Source organism: Canis lupus, chromosome 18 (genome assembly GCF_003254725.2).
Source record: "Canis lupus dingo isolate Sandy chromosome 18, ASM325472v2, whole genome shotgun sequence".
Taxonomy (NCBI): Eukaryota; Metazoa; Chordata; class Mammalia; order Carnivora; family Canidae; genus Canis; species Canis lupus.
In genome coordinates, this window is record NC_064260.1 from 5,545,175 (window position 1) to 5,567,026 (window position 21,852).

General features: G+C 39.6%; 1 protein-coding gene across 1 annotated transcript; it reads right to left on the reverse strand.

The window, feature by feature from the left end:
• Window positions 1–15,191: 15,191 nt before the first annotated feature.
• Window positions 15,192–21,787, reverse strand: SEC61G (SEC61 translocon subunit gamma). Its single transcript, XM_025449454.3, has 4 exons — window positions 21,662–21,787; window positions 19,583–19,681; window positions 18,230–18,332; window positions 15,192–15,382 (listed from the first exon to the last, which is right to left on the reverse strand). Exons 2-4 carry the CDS (start codon window positions 19,674–19,676, stop codon window positions 15,373–15,375), a joined length of 207 nt encoding a protein of 68 aa, XP_025305239.1. The 5' UTR covers window positions 19,677–19,681; window positions 21,662–21,787; the 3' UTR covers window positions 15,192–15,372.
• Between the last annotated feature and the right edge of the window lie 65 nt (window positions 21,788–21,852).

The following is a 21,852-nucleotide window of genomic DNA, read 5'->3' on the forward strand; positions in this document are numbered from 1 at the left end:
ATAAATGTCTCCATCTGAATACACTACAGAGAGGAAGAAATGAAATTATATATACAGGTTTAAAATGAGTTTAAGATAAATATAAAAATATTCTATCCTGAAACAACATTACATAAGTGAAATTCAGATGGCTCTTAGGGATGGGTTTCAAAGTATGTACAATTTTCATTACTACAGAAAACTTTAGCTATTAGTTCAGCAGAACATTGACACCTTTCTGCTAGTTTGAATAGTAGCTCTGTGAGCCATTTCTGTATTTTACTAAGTAACTAGAAGACCACAATGAACTATCACATCAATTTTCCTGCTTTTATCTATATAGTGTCGGAGCATTGGCTGCTCCTCTTCCCTTTGACTTCATAACATTGTGGTTCCCCAGGATGCCCTCATTGGACTTCTTTCTTCTCTCTACACACAACAAACTTTCTATCATCGCTTAATTATTAATCAAGAATCTGGTAGCTATTCAATGTGTGCACGCACAACCCACACACACACACACACACACACACACACACGTTCTTGAAGCCCAGACTCAGTTACATAAAATAATTCCACTGTCAACCAAATCATGAAAAGATGAAATATATTTCCCTTAAAAGAAAACTACATTTAATAAATAAAAGCACACAACCCACAGGAGGAGGCAGAGCTATGTGGTTTTCATTTTGAAAAGTCTGTACTGTTCCCTCCAAAAGCAATGATCTGCAGGTACGGGCTAAGCTCTCCCTTGGTGCTTCCCTGGTGTCGGCCAAGGAATGGTGGGTGGCCTCTGTCTCATCCAGAACCTCATTCTGCCCTCCTTCCTCCCACCAGGTCAGAGCTCCTCCTTCTCCGCCCCCAACTCAACTCCTCAGGGACTCATCTACTGCTTCCCAAACTCAAGCCCAAGGAAAGGCGTATAGTGATTTCCTTCTTGCTCTACATTCGTACATTATTTCTGGTTCTATTTTTATGTCATAAGTGTGTGCTTGTCTTTCCTCAAGATTTATCTTTGATTTTCAAAAAGCCTTTCTGTGTGTGTATACTTTATATAGTATATACATATATATTCTCAAAAAGCCTGTTTTAAAAAATCTATTTAATATATATTATATGTATACTCTTTTTTTTTCTTTTTAAATCTTGAACTTTCAAGTTTGTGTATCTCTTTTTATTATCTCCAAACTAATTCCTTCTATAGGCAATGAATTCCCTCTCACTGAACGAGGGGAAAAGTAACTGAAGTAATCAGTTATAAAAAACACATTGCTGAATATTTCTAGATATCATCTTTTATAATACTTCCCCTGAAGCAATGTATTAAATCCAGGAAACTGGGAGGATTAAAACATTTGTAAATCCTTTAAAAAGATACCTAGTTTACCTCTAGTCTCAGCCTTCCAAAATGTAATGCATCTCAAAAAATTCATCTTCAGTACAATCTTTTCAATGAAATATTTCTCAACCCCCCCAATATACACAAATAACCATAAATGTTTTATTATAAATAATAAATGCTTCCCTGTAGGAGTCATTGGGCTCTGGATAAGTCTGCTTCTTCTCCATCCTCTATCTTTGTTCCTCAGAGTAGCACCAATGTCTATTAGGGAACCTGTGAGAAATGCAAAATCTCAATCCTCATCCCTCATTTCCTGAATCAGAATCTGCATTTTAGCAAGATCCTCAGGTGATTTATCTTCACACAGAAGTTTGAGAAAAGCTCTGCTCCACTAGAAACTTCAGCTCAGGGTCCCCAAACTCCTCCCCCCACGTATCCCTCAAGTCTAGGAATTACTTTGCTGACACTCTCTAGAAAATAAAGGCAAAAATCATTATGCCCTTTTTCCCTTCTTATTTCAGGAGACTAAAACTCCCTAACCACCCCTTGAAAACTGCTGCCTAATTCCTGTGAGGTTCCCTTTTTCCTGATCCTACCTCTCACCCTTCCTTAACTCTGAAATTCTTTCATTATGCCATCTGCAATATGTGGTCAGTTACCAACAAATCCCCAGTGTTTTCTTATGTCAGAGTATTTCCTTCATCCTTCTGCTCCTCCAGCCCAGCTCAGGTGTGCTGGAATCTTTTCTTTCCCTTCTCACTCATAACATCAGGACTGAAGATGGGGTAGGTATCCTCCTTGATCCTCAGTGCAGCTCTGAGGTCGATCCATCAACTTCTCTAAACTTCACTCTCCAGGTTTCAACCTCATAGCGTCAATCAGTACCGCCCACTGCCTTCCTAACAGTGTCACCTACAAACTCTTGAGTCAGTCCTCCCTCCTACCTCATTCCCGGAAGACTTGTGTTCCTGGCTTGCTGTCACTCTCTCCACCCCTCTTCCTGTTATAATTCTTGGCGACCTTAATAACCACAAACCACAAGACATTTACTTTCCAGTTTCTGCACTTTCTTACTTCCAAGGATCTGGATTTTCCTACTCTTAGTTACTATTCCCATGGTCCTTCTTCCAGTGTTATAACTATTCATAACCACCAGTAACTCCAACTCCTCCATAATTTGAATTCCAGAACACTGCTTTCAACCACAAACTCCTATCTTCTAGCTCCTCTCTGTAGAACCTCAATTTTAACAAACCTTTTACTCACTGGAACCTACAATCCATTGTCATCCAGCTCTTTTAATTCTTAAACAGACACTTAAATACCATGGTACATCTTTGTATCACTTTCTGACATGTACTCTCAGCCCACTTAACTATTTTCTTCCTTCATTACTTCAGTTGTAAAAAATTCAAGTGAAATTTATTTTATTATTAGCAAGGATGAGCCATTCCCACTGCCTTGGCAGTAGATCTTCTCTCTTCTCACTCCTACATTATAAATTTTTCCTTTCTCCTTTGGACAAGTCCTATTACTATAAAAACACATTGTTATGTCTCTCATCTTAAAAGGAAACTCTTTAGACCCCACCTCCCTTTTCAACTATCACCCTTTAAAGCAATCTCAAAAGTTGTCTGTGGTTCTTTGTTCATATCCCTAGCTCCTCATTGTCTTTGGAATCCACTCTAGTGAGGTCTTTGTCCCAACAAACTACTCTTATCAAAATCACAAATATTCTCTACATTGCTAAGTAGTCTCTTTCTGTATAAGCTCTATACATCAATACAAATACTGTTTATATTATTAAATCCCAAACTTCATTTTACATAACTTTTCAGGAGCATTTGATTCCGCTGGTCTCTTACTCTTTGAAGCATTTTATACTTGGCTTCCATGGCCCCACATCCCTAGGTTTCTTCCTAACTCACTGGTTGGTCCTTTTCTGTCTTCATAACATTGTACTTCCCCAGGACTCTATCACTGGATTTCTTTTCTTCTCTTGCTACATGCACCCCTTAGATGGTCTAATCTCATCTCAAGGCTTAAAACATCTCTACCCTGATGATTCCCAACATACCTCTACCCTGATGATTTCTCAGGTATGTCTAGCCTGAACATCTCCTAGGAACATCAGACTACCTATTCAATATCTCCATTTGACTATTTAATAGGCTTCTCAAACTAACATACCCAAAACCAAATTGCTGATAATTCTCCAAAATCCACCCCTATCCCAGTCATCCCCCATCATATTAACTGCAATCTATTAGGACTATATTTGTCCATGAATGATTCTTCAATTTGTATGTAACTGTTCACAAAGGAGAAATACTTTGATGACTATGTTATCATCAGTTGTTTGGGATTGAAATATAAAGTAAAATAGATTTCCTTTTTAAGTTGACAGGGCATGACTTTCAGTGGAATTAATTCCTCATAAACAGAGGAAAGGTCTTAGGGAGATAATGATTGCCATAAAAAAGAGCCTGGATTTCAAAGATTTTCATTTTACTGACCTCCATTGCCCTCTGCATGGTTACCTCAGCTGAGCATTTAATAAACTCAGTGTGATATAACTTGAGAAGTGTCTGTATTTAGGTGGGGCTGTCCATGTTATCGAACAGTTACGTGAGAGTTATACCTACCCAATAACACATTTTACCTTCTACAGAAGTCATAATATGACAATCTGGTGACCTCCAGGTGGGAGCTTGGGGCTTCAGCTGGAAAGATGAATTGTGTAGGCTGGGTGGTGTTTCTCTATTTTGATCAAAGTCAGCACCATTTATTTAAGAGCATTGTTAAAGGTATAGAACCCCAGCTAACATCCACAGATTCTGATTTGGTAAATATAAGATGGGGCCCCAGGACCCATATTTTTGACAAATACCTGGATGAGTCTTATATTCAGGGACGTTTGGAAAGCACTGGCATATAAAGATGAGCCTGGGTAATCCTACAGATCTCTGTCTCCCCACCCCCCATCCAAATGTTCACTTTACAACACTTTGCTTTTATGTAAGATGTACATTAGTACCTGTTTTCACTAAAAGAAAAAACCTGAGTAGGATTTTAGCTTTTATGATGATAATTGCTTCTTTACTTTACTTCATTTCGACTTGTGAAAGGCTTCATAGGAATACTCTACTTTCAGATAATGGGAGAGACCTGTTTTCAGAGATATTACCATTAAGAATTTCTTCACCCTAAGATATCATAAAATAAATGAAAAGTCCTGCCACAGAAGACGATATTTATAACATAATACCCAGAGAGTGCAGAGCATGAAGTCTCCTATCAGTGCTGATGGAGTAGGAGTTAGTACAATCACTTCAGAAAATGATAGCTTTACCAAGTTGGAGCATAGACATACTTTTGACCCTATAATTTACTCTAAATATTACACCAAAAGAAATGCTTGGACAAATACACTAGAAGACATGCATAAGCACATTCTTAGCAGTGTGATTCATAACAGAAAAAAAAAAAACCTAGAAACAATTCAAACATCCATCAACAGTAAAATGAGTAAATATATTGTGGAATAATTTTACAATGGGATGTCACACAGTAGTGAGCATAAATGGACTGCAGTTATGAGAGCTATGTATTAACATACATGAATCTCAAAATAACCTTTTTAAGTGAAGAAAAGTTATAGAAGAATATAGCAGTATGGTTCCACTTATTCGAAGCTCTAAAACTGTCAAGCTGAAAATATATTATTTGCTCATACCTATAGTTTACAATCTAAAAAAGGAGAGAGAAAACTCAATGATCATTTTAACTTCTGTGTGGGACAAAAAGAAGGAAATACAATCTGGGAGGGAATAGGGCACTTCTGGTTTGACTTAATTTCTTAAATTGACTAGAGAATACATGAATATTTGTTTTATTATTCTTTAAACTGTTTAGTCATATGGTATATAATATTTGAATATGAGTAACATCAATTTTAAAAATATAATGAACTGTTTATTGGACTTTCTTCCACCCACGTAAAGTGCACTCGACATAATAAACTGAATATTGACGACAACTTTGCATGGCATTTCCTCCCTATTTTACTGATAAGGAAACAACCTCAAAATTGCATTGAATAAAACTTGAGCATTTAATAAATGCCCTGATGTCTCTACAGTTACTAAAACCAGAGCCTGGATTTGAAGCAGTCTAACTCCGAAGACTTCTGCTTTCCTGCTTCTCATATTAAAAATGTTAGCTATTACTGTGCTTGGAACTCTTCCAACCACTTTATATGCAATATTCACAATTTTAGAGATGAGGGAATTGAGGCACAAAGAGAGTATATGATTTATCAAAGATAACACAACTGGTAAGTGATAAAGCTGCCTCCACTGTGCTCTAGTGCCCATCAAGACTAACCTCCTCAATACCTCCGTAATCCACCTTCTCCTCCTCCCCTTTCCTTCCACTGTGTTCTTAATTCAGGATAATCTTTTCACCTTTTAGAAAACTAGACTGCAATTTGTTTTCCTTGCTTTCCGTTTTACTCATGATTATTATCCCAAGCAATATATCCTCTGCACTGTCCCTAATATGGTCTTTCTAAAATAAAATTTGCACTAGTCCCAGGAAGAGGTGTATTGACCTCATGTGGCTACTTCATATCGCACTTAAATATGACAAATACAAAAGAAATGAATAATATATAAGAAAAACAAATTTAATAAGAATGAAGAAGGGTGCTGGGAATTAATAAAGTCCTATTCCCTTTTCTCACTATAGGTAGAGAATATTGCAGACAAGCATCTATTCCCACAGAAGAATAATAAAATAATTTTACTCCAAATATTAATTAGCCAGAAAAATGCTTCCCATTCTGGTGCTTAGGAGTTTCTAAACATAATAATTAGCTACTTGCTAATCACTCTAAAGTGAAAAAATGTGACATATAAATATATATATACATATATGTACATATACATATATGTATATATATATATATATTTATGAATGTTACTCAGTTATCAGAAAGAATAAAATCTTGCCATTTGCAACAACATGGATGGAACTAGAGAGTATTATGCTAAGTGAAATCAATCAGCCAGAAGAAAGAAAAATACCATATAATCTCACTCATATATGGAATTTAAGAAACAAAATTGATGAATGTAAAGAAAGGAAAGGAAAAATAAAATAAGATAAAAACATAGGGGGAGACAAACCATAAAAGACTCTTAATCATAGGAAACAAACAGTGTCACTGGAGGGGAAGTGGGTGGGGGGATGGGGTAACTGGGTGATGGGCATTAAGGAGGACATGTGATGGAATGAGCACTGGGTGTTATATGCAACTGATGAATTCCTAAATTCTACCCCCAAAGTTAATATACTATGTGTTAACTAATTTGAATTTAAATAAAACCAAGAACCAAAAATCAAAAAATAATAATAATCTTAACAAAAGTCATCAACAAAGAATGAGAATCACATTGGAAACATAAATTTATTGGCCATACTACCTTATCAAAGGCAATTAATTATAAAGATCTTCAAAGTTCTGAGGGAAAATATTTGTTTAGAACCAAGTTTTTCATGTGCAATATAACTATCGATCAACTGTGAGATTAGACTAAAAGATGCTTTGATCTCTTACACATTTTACTTAGGAAGTTATTGGTGATAAATTACAGCAAAATAAAAGAACAAACCAAGAAAGTGAAAGATTTAGAATCTGGGAAACATTATCACTAACTCAGAGAATGAAAGGAAGAAAGATGCCAGGACAGCACTGTGCTTCAGGTCAAGAAATACTTGGTCTGGCCTGGAGTGAGAGGACTGAGAGGACAGAGGGCTGCAGAGGGAGGCAGGCAGCACAAGGAGGGAGAGTGCATTTCATGTAATACGTCCTGAGACACAGTGATAAAGGCAGACAATGTTAAGGAAAATAGAAATAAAAACATAAACATAAAATACAGAAAGCTGATCAGAAAAGAAATGTAACTATAATACACTATGTGGTTTGGAAGTTAGCAAAATTCATTTTGTTAGAGTAATGTAAACATTATTTTTTAACTTTTAGAATCTATCTATTTACAAAGCAAAAAGTGACATGACTAAACGCTACCAAGTCTGAAAATGTAAAAGTTCAAATGTTAAGAGTGGAGTGGTGATGGGAAAGAAGTGGCCAAATTAAAGAGAAAAACAAGCCCACAGATATCTTCATCTTTAATGTGGGGAGTTAAAAAGATACTGCCCACACTGTTAGAACAAAAAATAGAGGTGTAAATATACTACCTACAGGCACAAACCATAGTCAGGGCAATTAAAAACAGTAGTTTACACTAGGAAGATGGAGAAGGCAAAGTGGCAAGCATGGAACTGAGCTAACGCATCATCTACTGTAACAGAAAATCAAAAGCATATCTAAGTAGGTGAAGCTAGAAGTAATTTCTAGGATTTGGAGATTAAGAGAATTACCAGAAGCAGCAGCTCTAATTAGAGTCAGGCTTCTAGACGGTGGGTCTGGCAAGTCAAACGGCTGAAGTGGAAGGTTGATGTTATTATTTACAAGCCTCTATACCACTTGACTAAAAACCAGTTTGATAAAATGTATGTGTGTGAGAGACACAAAGGTTTATAGCTCCAGAATATACCAGGTATGAGTTTCAGGTCATAAAACTAGGATATGAGAAATTCATATCGTCATTTTTGACTAATAAAAGTTAAACGGTTCCAAGGCCCCACCCACCCCCAAGTCAGAAATTCAACCTCAGCTGTTTACAGAGATTGTCTCAGCAGGCCCTGGGTCGTGCAAAGGCCCTGAGGGCTTATACAGTCTTGAGCATTCAAAGAATCTCAGGTTTTCAGTCTACGCTGGTTGTCAATGATGAGTTCATTATCTGACCCCTCTGTCCTCTAGAGGCAGAAAACAATAACCGTCTGCCCTTTAAATATAAGGTTCCTTTTTTTCTTAAATAAAATAGAATGCAATTAATAGAAAATAAAAGAATGCACAGTACATAGTATGAGTAAGGCTATTATTACCTGAATAATAATAGTTAACTTGGGCAATCCAGGTCAGGTAAAGAAAACAACTGAGCAGGACACTGAAAAAGAAATACTTAGCAAAGGAAGAGTTTTTAGTATTTATTACTTTCAATATAATTTACTATAATTTTTAATAATGGCAAATTTGACAGAAATGAATTATAAACCATTAAAAAATGAATCAGTGAGTCTATATTGATAATACATAGATTAGTATGTTAAATAAGTAAATACATACATGGAGAATGTTGGTCTACTTCCAGTAGAATTCTGAAGGCCAACTAAGAATGTGATGGGAGTGCTGGGGTGCCCTTATTTGTAAAGGGAGGAAAGATTTGAGGATCTTGTATGCTTCCTCAAATTCTAACATTTTTTTCCAAGTTTAGGTGCTCAAGTTTGTCTGTAAAGACTCTTATATTAAACATGCTATTACTGAACAATAATACATTAAGGAAAAATATGTAATAAATATTGGGAAAGGTCAACATATATTCTTTTTAAAAAAAGATTTTATTTATTTATTCATGAGAGACACACGGGGGGGGGGGGGGGGCGGGGGCAGAGACTCAGAGAGAAAAGCAGGCTCCATGCAGGGAGCCCGACGCAGGACTCGATCTCAGGTCTCCAGGATCACGCCCTGGGCCAAAGGCAGGAGCCAAACTGCTGAGCCACCCAGGGATCCCCCATATATTTTTTAAATATACAGCATATAAATAAACACTCACACACTACACATTCATATATATTACATTCTTGATACCTTTTTTTTTCATTAAGGACCTTATGGCATAATAAAAAATATATTTATGTTTGGTCTCTGGTTTCTGGCACAGGACTCCTAAAACTCTTGGAATTTCTTGTGATAGGAGTGTCTTTTGTTATTTATAGGAGCCTCTTCTGACCACACTCAAATTTATGCTAATGAGATGACTCTTGGCAGGCCCCCAAGTGGCTTCAGGATGGGGGCTGATGAGTAAAAGCAAAGCAGAATTAGTAAAAGCAGCAGGATTCCTCTGGGTTAGAAGAGAGGCTGGAAATGGAATCTAATCACCAATAGCTACTGATTTAATCAGCCACACATACATAAATGATGCCTCAGTAAAAAACCATACATGATGCGGGAGCTTCCCTGTTGGTGCCGCACATCAACATGTTAGAAGGGTGGTGTATCCAAAGAGGATGTGGAAGCTTTGCTTCCTCCTCCCCACTCATACCTTGCCCTATACAGCCCTTCCATTTGGCTGTTTGAATTGCATCTTTAAAAATGTAAGTAAAGCACTCTCCTGAGTTATGAGTCAATTCTAGTGAATTATTAAATCTGGAGGGGGTAGATTGTGAGAACTCCCACATTTGTAGTTGGCCGGGCAGTAGTGTGGTTTGTCTGGGGACCCCACTTGCAACTGGCACCTAACGTGAGGGTCATCTTGTGGGCCTGAGCCCTTTAACTTGTGCAATCTGACGCTAACTCCAGGGGCGCAGTGTCAAAACGAAATGAATAGTTGGAACATATAGGTGCCATAGAATTGGAGAACTGTTTGGAAAATGACACATTTGGTGTCAGAAGAAAAACATTACAGACGCAATGAATGCTCTTGAACCAGCTTGGCCAGCTAAACCTAAAGGCCAGCTTTGGTGGGTTATGGACGTTTTCAGGAAACTCAGAGCCCTGTCTGAATAAACTAGCTCACAGAGGAGCACTTTAGAAATCATCTTCCCCAACTTCTTCAGAGACCAAGCAGGTGGAGTGTGCAATTTTTATTTTTAAACTTTTTAAAGTCATCTCTACGCCCAATGCAGAGCTCAAACTGAAGACCCCGAGATCAAGAGTCACGCTCTACTGACTGAGCCAGGCTGCCTCCCAAAGTACACAATTTGTAAATGCCTTGAGATAGCTACTTCACAGCTTACTGCAAAGACTAACCATGCCACTTTCCATCATCTGCAGTGCTTGTACTTCTTTCTACCCTAGGATGATGAGGAAAGTAGTCAGAATAAATGGTTACCGGTAGGACTTTTGGGGGGCACCTGGGTGGCTCAGCGGTTGAGCATCTGCCTTTGGCTCAGGGTGTGATCCTGGGTCCTGGGATTGATTCCCACATTGGGTTCCCTCATGGAGCCTGCTTCTTCCTCTGCCTGTGTCTCTGCCTCTCTCTGTGTTTCTCATGAAATCTTTTTTTTTTTTAAAGGACTTTTTTACACCCTCTTTTCACAGCCAGAGTTGAGGTTACACACTTTCTTCTTGCTTCTTAAGCACACTTTCTTACTGTCAGTACCTAGCCAACATCTTAGCATACTGAAGGCAATCAGTTCACTGAATTTAACCTAAAATTTCCCAGGCCTTTGGTAAATGTGAATTCCTTGCACTTTGGGTTAGGAAACAAGACAATGTGAGACGTTATTTTAACATGACTGTGGGCAAGCTGTCGGGGAAAACAGACAATGCCATACGAAGATAATCAGAACTGCAGCCTATACCAATTGGAGGAAGGCCAGCGAAATACAGCTTCAGTAAATCTTGCCTCTGAGGAGGTGGAAGATTAGAGAAAAAAAACAAGATCTAACATTAAAATACCTATGTTCCAGGCACTGTGCCCACTTCATTCACATATACTTTCTGACCTAAGGGAATTCGACATTAAAAGCTGGGCATTAATATCCCCATTCGGAAGATCAGGAGACTGTAACTCAAAAGGGTTAAGGAAACTTCACCTCAGGTGACGGGGTCCACGACTGCCCTAGGCACCTGCCCTAGGCACCGTCTGTGCAACCAACTACTGTTCTTCTCTGAGAGGACAATGAACTTGCTTTGTTACTGGCTCAGTTCATTGTGACAAGTGTCCTGACATATTTTCACTTGGTTCTGCCTCCTGAACTTCCCAAAACACGTAGAAATAACACTATCTCTTTCAGGTCTATACAGTTTAGCTTTCAAAGCCTTTCCCATCTATAGGGGTAACAGTCTTCTTACTATGAGGAGGGACAGGGCCTTTTAGGCCCATTACACTCAGAGAGGATAATGCCGGAGGAGTTCAAAGAACTGGCTAGTTTTCCTGGTCCTCCAATCTAGGTTTTTGTTTTGTTTCGTTCACAAGACCTCGAAAACATTCGAGAGAAGACACTGCTACCTGGCCAGTTTTAGAATCATGTACTCCATGTCTTAAGTCCTTTCTTTTAAGGCTAGCTAGTCCTCAGTCAAGACTGTGGGTGGCCCCAAGAATGTCATGTGTGGCTCTTAAAGCAGGGGAATAAAACTTATAAACTGTACTGATGCTAAAAGTAATCAAAAAAAAAAAAATACCATAAATTACATTGCCATATGGAGATACAAGGAATCCTCAATCATTAATGGAGAAGGAAATAGTTTTCTATATAGGCTTTTGGCAAGGGGAAAGAAGGTATGGCAGGCTAAAAACCCAAAATTGCTACTGTTCCAAGTTGAAAAGCTAAGGCATATGCAGATCAAGACCATGGTGCAGGCATAAATATAAAAAGACACATGTTTGTGTATTCTGATGTCAAAAAACCAGCACACACACATATACATATGTCTATTAATTTTCTTACACTGGGTTGCTCTGACCAGAAAAGTTGAGGATTTGCACTCTACTAGGCCAGTGATTTAATCATTTTCTATGTGGCCTTTGCAAACAAGAAATTATTAAACCAGCAATGTATACACTTGTTTCCTTCCTTTAACAAGCAGTGGCTACTACCTGCAGAAACTGCCCTAAGCACTTGTGATTTGGCAATAAATTGACTAATTTATTAAAATATCTCCTGGAATTTCTATTTTAGTGGGGCAGACAAAAAAGGAAAAAATAGAGGTGTGATGGGGTTGTGGACGTTATTTCAGAGAATACAAGATCTACATTGTCACAGGATTATTGTGAGGATCAACTGAGAAGGAATAGTTTGAAAACTGTCAGGCCTTACATAAGTATCATTAATCCTATAAAGCATTTGCTCCAACCTCTCTACTGGTCAGTCAACATTTGTGATACTATTCATTTAAAAAATCAACAAGTGTTTGATAGGAAGAGAATGAAAATACATCATTAATTTTAATTCGTGAACCGACCGATATCCTATTTCAATGAGCTATTTCATGGTATCAAGACTTTCCAGGAGCCCACAAACCACACTATAAGCAAGGTTGATCAAAAGAAACTGAAACAGCAAGGTTGGTTAGGAGCTGAAAAAGCATGAGACCAGCAAATACAGGACTCCCAAGGCTAGCTATAGAATGAGAAAGGTCAGATAGAATAAGCTTCGGAAAACGAGAAAAATGCATCCAGAGTCTGGAAATCTACCCAGAAAAGACCTTCTCCAGCAAAATTATGATCAGTGTGTAACACAAGAGGTACAAGTCAACTCATTTTAAGCATTTTCAGCTCATTTACACTTTGACATAAGGTGCTCCTTCACACATAGAACACAAGGCACTCAGGGTAAATTAAATACCATTTATTGCAAGCAGAACCTTCCTAACAAATGAGACAAATGGCCCAAGAACAGATTTTGGAGGAAACACGGCTTTCAAGCAGTAACAAAGTAACTGGAATTGGAACCAGGCTTTATTTCCTCCTCTTCATCAAGGCTCTGACATGCTGTCTGGACATCTCCCTCCTTGATGTGTATTTCTCTGCTGACTTTATATGGTTAGAGTTTAGTCTTGTGGGCCAGGTGGCAATCACCTGCTTTAAGGGATAGGGGGTCGTGGAAGTGGCAGCACTATCATAAAAAAGGGCATTCTTTTTACTTTGGTATAGGTATTTAAACAACACAAAACCATTAGCAACTTTTGGTGGTGCCTGGCTGGCTCAGTTGGCAGAGCCTGTGACTCCTGATTGCAGGCTGTTAAGTACAAGCCCCACATTGGGTGTGTATAGATTTAAAAATAAAATCTTTTCTTAAAAAAATTATTTTTTTAAAAGATTTATTTATTCATGAGAGACACAGAGAGAGAGAGTCAGATACACAGGCAGAGGGAGAAGCAGGCTCCATTCAGGGAGCCTGATGATGTGGGACTTGATCCTGGATCTCCAGGATCAGGTCCTGGGCTGAAGGTGGCGCTGAACCGCTGACCCACCTGGGCTGCCCTATTTTACTTTCTAAAAAACTAAGAACTTTTAAAAACTTGCTACTCAAAGTGTGGTCCACGTACTAGCGGCCATAGCATATTCTCAGGCCCACCCAGACCTACTGAATTAACCTCTAGGGGTAGGACCCAAGGAGCCGTGTCTTAAAAGTAACTGTCACAGATGATTCTTGTACTTGCTAAAGCGTTAAGTAGTGTTGTAACAGAAATGCACTAGCTCTTAAGTGTATCAGTATGGTTAGTAAGAAAAATCTATGTTACTTTTCCTACATAAGACTTCATTGTTTTAGCGTGAAGGTTATTCTGTTCTACCACCAGGTATTATTAGCCTTCATTTTACATGTATAAATATATGACATGTGGGCAGCTCTGGTGGCTCAGCGGTTTAGCACCACCTTCAGCCTGGGGTGTGATACTGGAGACCCGGGATCAAGTCCCATGTCGGGTTCCCTGCATGGAGCCTGCTTCTCCCTCTACCCCTCTCTCTCTGTCTGCCATGAATAAATAAAATCTTAAAAAAAAAAAAAATATATATATATATATATGACACGTAGGCACCTTACCTCCCATGTGCCAAGAACCAGTAAATCAGCAAAATAAAAGATGAACAGCCTAAATACATGCTATAAATAGGGATTCATAATTATATCAAAAAATACTAATATTCAGAATTATCTCATCCTGTAAGAAGGTAATACACATTTGCCAGAGGCAAAGCCAGTCTACATTTTAGAATAATTTCTAGCATACTTTGTGTATAGCATGTGCACACATGCACACACACACATACTTTTGGCCTTTAAGGATCTAAGTGTATGTAAAATGTGGCCACATGGACTCCCTAAAATCACAGATCCAAGGCTTTATTTTTATTTCCTTGAAGACAACCACTCATTCAAAACTGAAATACTTCTCAGCATTTCAAAACTGGCAGAAAATCAGCTACTATCACTATGAAAACAGACTTTGCTCTCTGCACCAGATTCCAAAACTGAGGAATATTGCCCAACCACACCAGTTAGACACCTGCCTACTTATTCATGAAGAAACAGAGGACATTTATCAAATATGTGCTACTAACCAATTAAGAAATATTTTATATTCGAGTAGAACTAACCCAGTTTACTGGTTTCAGATGTAGGATGTACTGATTCAACAATTTTTAGTGCTGCTAACCAATTTATTAAACACATTAGAACTTGGAAATACACTTTAATACACACCAAATAAACGGATTAATGAAACTTTTTTTTTCAAAGGGGAATAAACTACCTCACTTATTCACTATTTTTTTAAAAGGCACAGGTGGCCAGTTTTCACCCCACATTCCAATATCAGTGAATTAATTCTTCGCATAATTCAGAACTCTAATGACTGTGGACCAACTGGTCTGAAGAGGACCTTGCACTCTGAAGTTTTAACTGTTATTTCCAAGAAGCTGCTTCATGTAGCACCTAAACTTCTGGAGCTCTGTTTGTATTTTGAGTGCTTAAGGACAAAACTCCTACCTACCCTCAACTCTTTCATTACCTTTATCATCCTTTACCAGCTGTTTCTTCTGCCATGATAAAATGTTTATCTGAGAGAAATGCACTCAGAAAGTGCGGTACTTCATTTTAATTTCTCTGATAAAGTAAAATATGAAGGATGGAAGGAAGGAGAATTAATAAGGGAGGAAGGAGTTAATAAGGGAAGGAAGGAGAGTTAATAAGAGAAGGGAAAACAACCCATTATTTCCTATCAAATTTGATAAATATCTATGATGGAAAAAAGTTTATTTTGAAATTATTTTAATTTACAAATACAAAACATCTTGGAAGACAAAAAAAAAAAACATCAAAGAAAAACACGAAACATATTAGGCACATTTTTACTTCATGAGCTTCTCGTATCAATTATTCACCAATCCCCAAGATGAAAGACTCTTTTAAAAAGGTATTCAGCCTCCACTGTAAAAGAAAGAAAACATTCCATTTGAGTGTATAGAACATTTTAGTAATAATTATTTGAAATGCAATACGCTATAATTTCATGGAGCTAAAAATCTGTTATTTGAGAACCCCAAGAGAGCATAAAGGAGAAGAAATGATACTTTAAAATCTCGGCATGGAAAAAGGTCCTTAGAGATGACGTGGCTTCTGCACAGGCTTATCTTAAAAACTCAGAATCCTCTTTTGGGAAATGTGTTTAACAGTCTAAGACTTGTTTAAGAGTCTTGTCTTTCTGAACAAGGTAGAAAATATGAATTACAAGTAGTTAGCTAGTGAGTTTTTCAATTTGGTATGTAATGAGCCAGTTGAAAATAAAGAATAAAACTTCCCACAATCACTAAAAGACAGAGGTTTAATCATAATGAAAACAAAAATCACCTTTTCTATAGAACCTCTTAAGTCTTAAAAGCATAAACACTATATTGGTATGCTGAGATATACATTTTAGGTCTGTTTAGTAATTTTTTTCTTTAAAGTAGGCTCACACCCAATATGGGGCTTGAACGCACAACCCTTAAGAGGAAGGACGGCACAGTCTACTGAGCCAGCGAGGCACCCCTAGTATTACTCAGTAATGTTAAGCAAAGAAAAACAACTGTATTATTAGATGAAAGTAATACTCCTGAAATACTCTGAATATATGATTTAATGCTAAGTATTTTTAGTATTATTAAATTGTATTGCTATAACCTAAATATCCTCAACTATATGTCCTTTAAATTATCGTTCTATAGCTATTCCTTTGGACTGCTGCAATTGTATAGAAGTGGGAAAAACTTTTATCATAAGGAAATTAAAAAGTGCTAATTCAGCCTAATGAAAAGAAGCTTATGCTTATTATTTCATTTGCTATCATCCCAAAATAATTTAAGTAGTGATTTATGCTCTTTTCAAACAGGAAGAAAAGATCTTTTGGTTTTAAAGATGTTGAAGAGAGTCATGAGAAGAGTAAGTTTTGATAGCTTTTTTCAAATAATGTCTATTTGGCCTTCATGTTAATGTAAAAACTATCTAAAGGTAGACTTTTAACCCTATAAATGTTGAGAAACATTTTACTAGAAGACAAGGTTTCTAAGTAACTAGCTATTGAACAATCTCTGATTAGTAAAATTGGTAAAAGATACTGTGCGTTGGGACACCTGGGTGGCTCAGTGGTTGAATGTCTGTCTGGGAATCAAGTCCCGCACTGGGCTCCCCATAGGGAGCCTGCTTCTCCCTCTGCCTAATCTCTGCACCTCTCTGTGTGTCTCATGAATAAATAAGTAAAATCTTAAAAAAAAGAAAAAAGATACTGTGTGTTTGCTGTGGAAAGAATTAAAAGAAAGGAAATTATTAATACTTCTTTCAAAACCCTGTTGGGAACAACCAAACAGACTAATCTCAATCCAAAAGGGGGACACTAAGAGTGCCTGTCCTAAACAGTACTTTAGACCACAACTTAAACAATGAATTAAAAGATTTTCTAGTACAAAACTAGGATAAATAACAATGTTGGACAGATTAAAAACTCAAAAGACTTCCCTAAGGGAATCTAGGAAAAAGGAATTTAACGAGGATAATGTTCCATTCTTAAGCTAAAAACAAACCACCCCAACTGTTTAAACCCAGGATAAAGGAAATTTATTGTAGCAGTTATTTGTGAGAAACTGTCTGAGGATTTTAGCCGTTAGCAAGAAAACATCTGTAGAAAGCATTCAATTCTAAATACTGGATTTTAAGAAGACTGATGAAATGCAAACTGGAGTATAAAGTAAGGAATGTGACTCAGAATGAGGAGTGTTCAACTGAGCCAGAATGAGAGATGTCTCTTAATAATGGTTAAAAATACAGGCTCCGGAGTCAGTCGGCCTGGGTTTTATACGCTGCTCTACTGCTTACCAGCGGTAAGGAATATGTACTTTCCATCCCTGTTTCTTCTAAGAATGAAGAAACTACTTCAACTACTACTAAAATAGTTGTGTTAACCTCACAGAAGCATTATGAGGATTAAAGGAGTTGACTGAAGTAGGAACAGTCCCTGGCACACAGTAAGTGCCCGATAAACGTTAGAAACTATTACTATCACCATGACCATCAGAAAAAGATAAAAAACCTTATGTTTTTCATTTAATTCAACAAATACGTATTCACTGCTTTTCATGGGTACAAGAAAGAGTACATTGGACTAGGTTCAGCAGTACACACTCTACAGAAAATACATACACACGTATATATTCTCACGTATTAATATTCTATATACATATTAACACTGTGGGTGTTCGTAAACGATCTACAACAGGACTGGCTCAGACCCCACAGTCTAGTGAGTAGAGGCCCTATCAATGACTCAAGGCATACAGTAATGTCCAGCCAGAGAGTTAAAAATACAGTATCTCAGAGTTGCTACAAAGACTATAGAACATATAAAACCACTCCTAATTATCAGGTACTCATAAATACCAGTAGAACTCTAGCAGCATTAAAACCTAAGAAGACCTATCTATGTATTAACAAAACAGTAGGCTATCAACTCAACGGACTTCCACCTTTTTTAAAGACTTACTGGGGGGAGAGAGAGAGAGAGAGAGCGCACGAGCCCACGCACATTGAGCAGGGGATAGGGCAGCAGGAGGGGGAGAGAGAATCTCCAGCAAATTCCCCGAAAGGAGCCTAATTCAGAACCTGACTCGAAGTTTGATCCCATGACCCTGAGATCATGACCTGAGCTGAAATCAAGAGTCAGATGCTTAACCAACTGAGCCACCCAGGAGCCCCTTCAATTTTTATTCTAGCCTAGATATTGTCTATTTCAAAAAGTTTACTTACACAATGATGTTATTAATAGGGATATGGATCAATTTCACAAAAAAGCCAATGAATCCCATTATAGCAAATCCTATTGCTGTTGCCATGGCAATCTTCTGGAATTCTGGATTTAAAAACACAAAATTTAGATTATTTTTTGCATTGTCACTGCAAGTATAGCAGAGAAAACTAACAATGATGTACATAAACTTACTGGTGTACATTTCTCCTGATAGTAAATATATCATTTGAAATTAAACATGATATAAAGAAATAAACTGCTCAACAGATTTTGAAATTTTCGTTATTTTACTGATGTTTAAGGAATATAAGTGTCTGCCCATGCTAGTGAATCCACAAATAAGCAGCAAATGAACCTAATACCGAAAAGTAAAATATGAATAAAAGAAATGCACAGTATTTGTTTTAAAAGTTGTTATACATTAGAAGTATTAATTATAAAACCACAGAACATGACTTTTTAAAATAAACAATAGGTCTGTTGTCTTTGATATCATAATGAAGCCAGAAATAAAGCCTGAGAAACCAAAGTAGGCTGGTCACAATCTTATGTAACAGTTTCAGGCCCTAGTAATGCTTCCATTTAATCTATTTCCTCAGGGAAGCTTCCCCCTGCCCTCCTGACTCGGTTAGTCTTATTATGTGCCGTCCAAACTCCCATTTCTCTTCTATAGTAATTACCACAGCTGTTATTAAAGTGATAATTGCCATTATGCATTCATGACTGTCTTCCCTCAAAGAGTCTAAACTACCCAAGAACGATTAATCCAAGAGGATTACATATTTTTATATGTTATCCTGTATATATATTTTCTATTACATCCCCAGCTCCTAACTCAGGCAGTACTCAAACAAATGAAGGTAAATTCTAGTGCACCTTGTAACAGATGAATCACGACAAATGAAGACTTTAACTTCCTAGGTTAGCAATACCTATAGTCTTAATTTCATGTTAAGGTTTTGTTTGGGGGAGGGGCTGAGAGGGGGCCAATAGCAGGGCAGGGAGGACTCCCAAAAGATTTTCCAGAATGGAAACATGGAAGATACTAGAAACCCTGAAGCCGTTTAACTACGACTAAGACAGGCCTAACATGGAAAATAAGACTGTAATATTCTTTCACAATTTGAAAATACCTAAAACAGAAAAATCTGTAACGTGTAAAGAAGTGTGTAAAATTTAGGGAGTACTTAAAAAGCAACAAAGGAAAACAAACACAAATCATTAAAAATGTCGAAAATAATGCAACAGTCATTAAACAGGAAGATATTAATCAAAGACTAAAAAAAATGCAAAGATTTCATCTTTTCTCCCCCCCCCCTTTTTTTTCTTTTCTCCCTATTTAAAGCTATTACCTTTTCGATCAGGTTTAGTACATCTTTTAACCAGTCGAATGGAGTCCTTCACAAACTGCCGGCTTGGCTCAACGAACTGCATTACCTGATCCATGATGCCTATTTAAAAAAAAAAAAAAAAAAAAAAGAGTAAAAAGATACTCATTGGTACTATTTATCGTAAAGAAGTACTTGCTCAGTTACATCAAAATGTAAAAATCAAAATGACTTCATGTCGGAGACGAGTCCATTCCATTTCATAAAATTAAATTAAAAAAAATACCAATTTCAAGCCTAAACCTGGGAAACAGACTGAAGGCAATAAGAAAAAAAGAAAACCCAGCACAGGTCTCACCTATGCCTTTATCAGGGTGGAGGACACCTGCTGCTCACACAGGAGGTCAGTCAACAAGACATCCCTTCCTCACCCACTCTGCAGTCTCCGCATCCTCCCGCTGGGAACCCGACAACGCTGGGATCCAGCAAACACTTCCTGTATTTGACGTCACTCTCAGAAACCAGGGCCCAGGGCAGGGAAGGCCTGACTATGGTGCCACAGGCGTCTGGACTGGAGGCAAACGTGGGTCTCGATCTGATTGTTCGAGACCGTGGCCACACCACACCTTTAGAAGAGAGTGTTCGTGCGGAATAGGTCCTAGTTCCCCAAACCACGACGATGGGCTAAACCAAGATCCAGACTCGGAGAAGCTATTACCTGCACTCCCAACCTGTAGGCAGGACACCCCTCCTAAGTTCGTCGGGGTCGCCTACCACGCAGCGGAAATGCCACCCAAGCTCGGCTTCAGAGCCACCGCCTGGGGGGGGGGGGGGGGGAGGCCAATTTACTACCGGCACCCTACCCTCTCTCTACCCTCTCTCTCGTGCTTAGAGCGGGGGCCAAGTGCTTACGGAGGTTCCCTAAGTTCCTTAAATCAACCAACGACAGCCGCTGTCCAGGGCAGCTTCGGCTCCAAAGCCGCGTCCGGGGAACACAGACGCTCCAAGACACAGGGTCCGCGCCCAGGTGGGCAGCTGGAACGGAATCCCGGAAACCTGCGCCAAGCACACCAGGTCCCCCGAAAACACACAAAGGCCTGGTTTCTCTTCCGGTTTTTTTTTTTTTTTAAAGATTTTATTTATTCATGAGAAACAGAGAGAGAGAGAGGCAGAGGCAGAGGGAGAAGCAGGGAGCCCGACGCAGGACTCGATCCTGGGTCTCCACGTCACGCCCTGGGCTGCAGGCGGCGCTAACCGCTGAGCCCCCCGAGATGCCCACGCCTGGTTTCCTAATATTTCACTCAACTTTGTCCTTCAAATCCAATTACGCTGCAGTGTCCGCACCCAGGTGGGCAGCTGGAATCAAATTCCGCAAACATTCTGCGCCAACTACAGGAGGTCCCTCCGAAAACATACGTAGGCCTGCTTTCTCTCTTTTCAAGATTTTATTTTATTTATTCCCGAGAGACCCACAGAGAGACAGAGACACACACAGACCCAGGCAGTGGAGGAGCAGGCTCCACGTCGGGAGCCCGTCGCGGGGCTCGATCCCGAGGCCCCGGGGTCACGCCCTGGGCCGAAGGCGGCGCTAACCGCTGGACCACCGGGCTGCCCAACCTGGTTTCCTAATATTTCACTCAGCTTTGTCCTTCCAATCCAGTGCGCTTGAACTCTGTGGAGGCTGTGAGGAAGGCGAAGGGCTCTTTCCTGGGGGCGGGGGGGGGGGGCAACCCAGAGCCGCGGCCTCGCCCACTCCCCACAGCGCGCTGGGACGCCCCCCGTCAGGTCCACACCGAGCGCCCACGTTAGCCCCCGCTGGGCACAGCCCTCCCTTCCCCTCCCCGCCGAGCCCACCCCGGAAGGCGCGGCCACGGGCGGCCGAGGCGAGCCGCCCCGACCCTGAGCGCTGAGGGGCCGGCGCCCATCGGAGCCACCGCCCCCGGGACCTGGCCTCCACGCAAGCCCCCGTGGAGCAGGACCGTGGGCAGCCGCGAGCGCCGGACTCGCCTCAGACCCGAGCCGGGGGAGCGGGGGGGGCCCTTCCGACCGCCCGCCCCTCAGCCTCCCGGCGACGCCCGCCGCCTTCAGGGGGACCCAGCTCACCTGCCGCCGCCTCCTCACCCGCCAGCGACACGTAGCACAAAAGCGGACGACCGAGAGCTACCGGAACCGGAACCGGAAACCGCGTCTCCCTCTAGCCCGCCCACCCACCCGCCGCTCATTGGTCCCTTACGCGGAGACATCAGTGCGCAGGTGCAGCTCCTAGTACGCCTCGGACACGCCTCCCGGAAGAG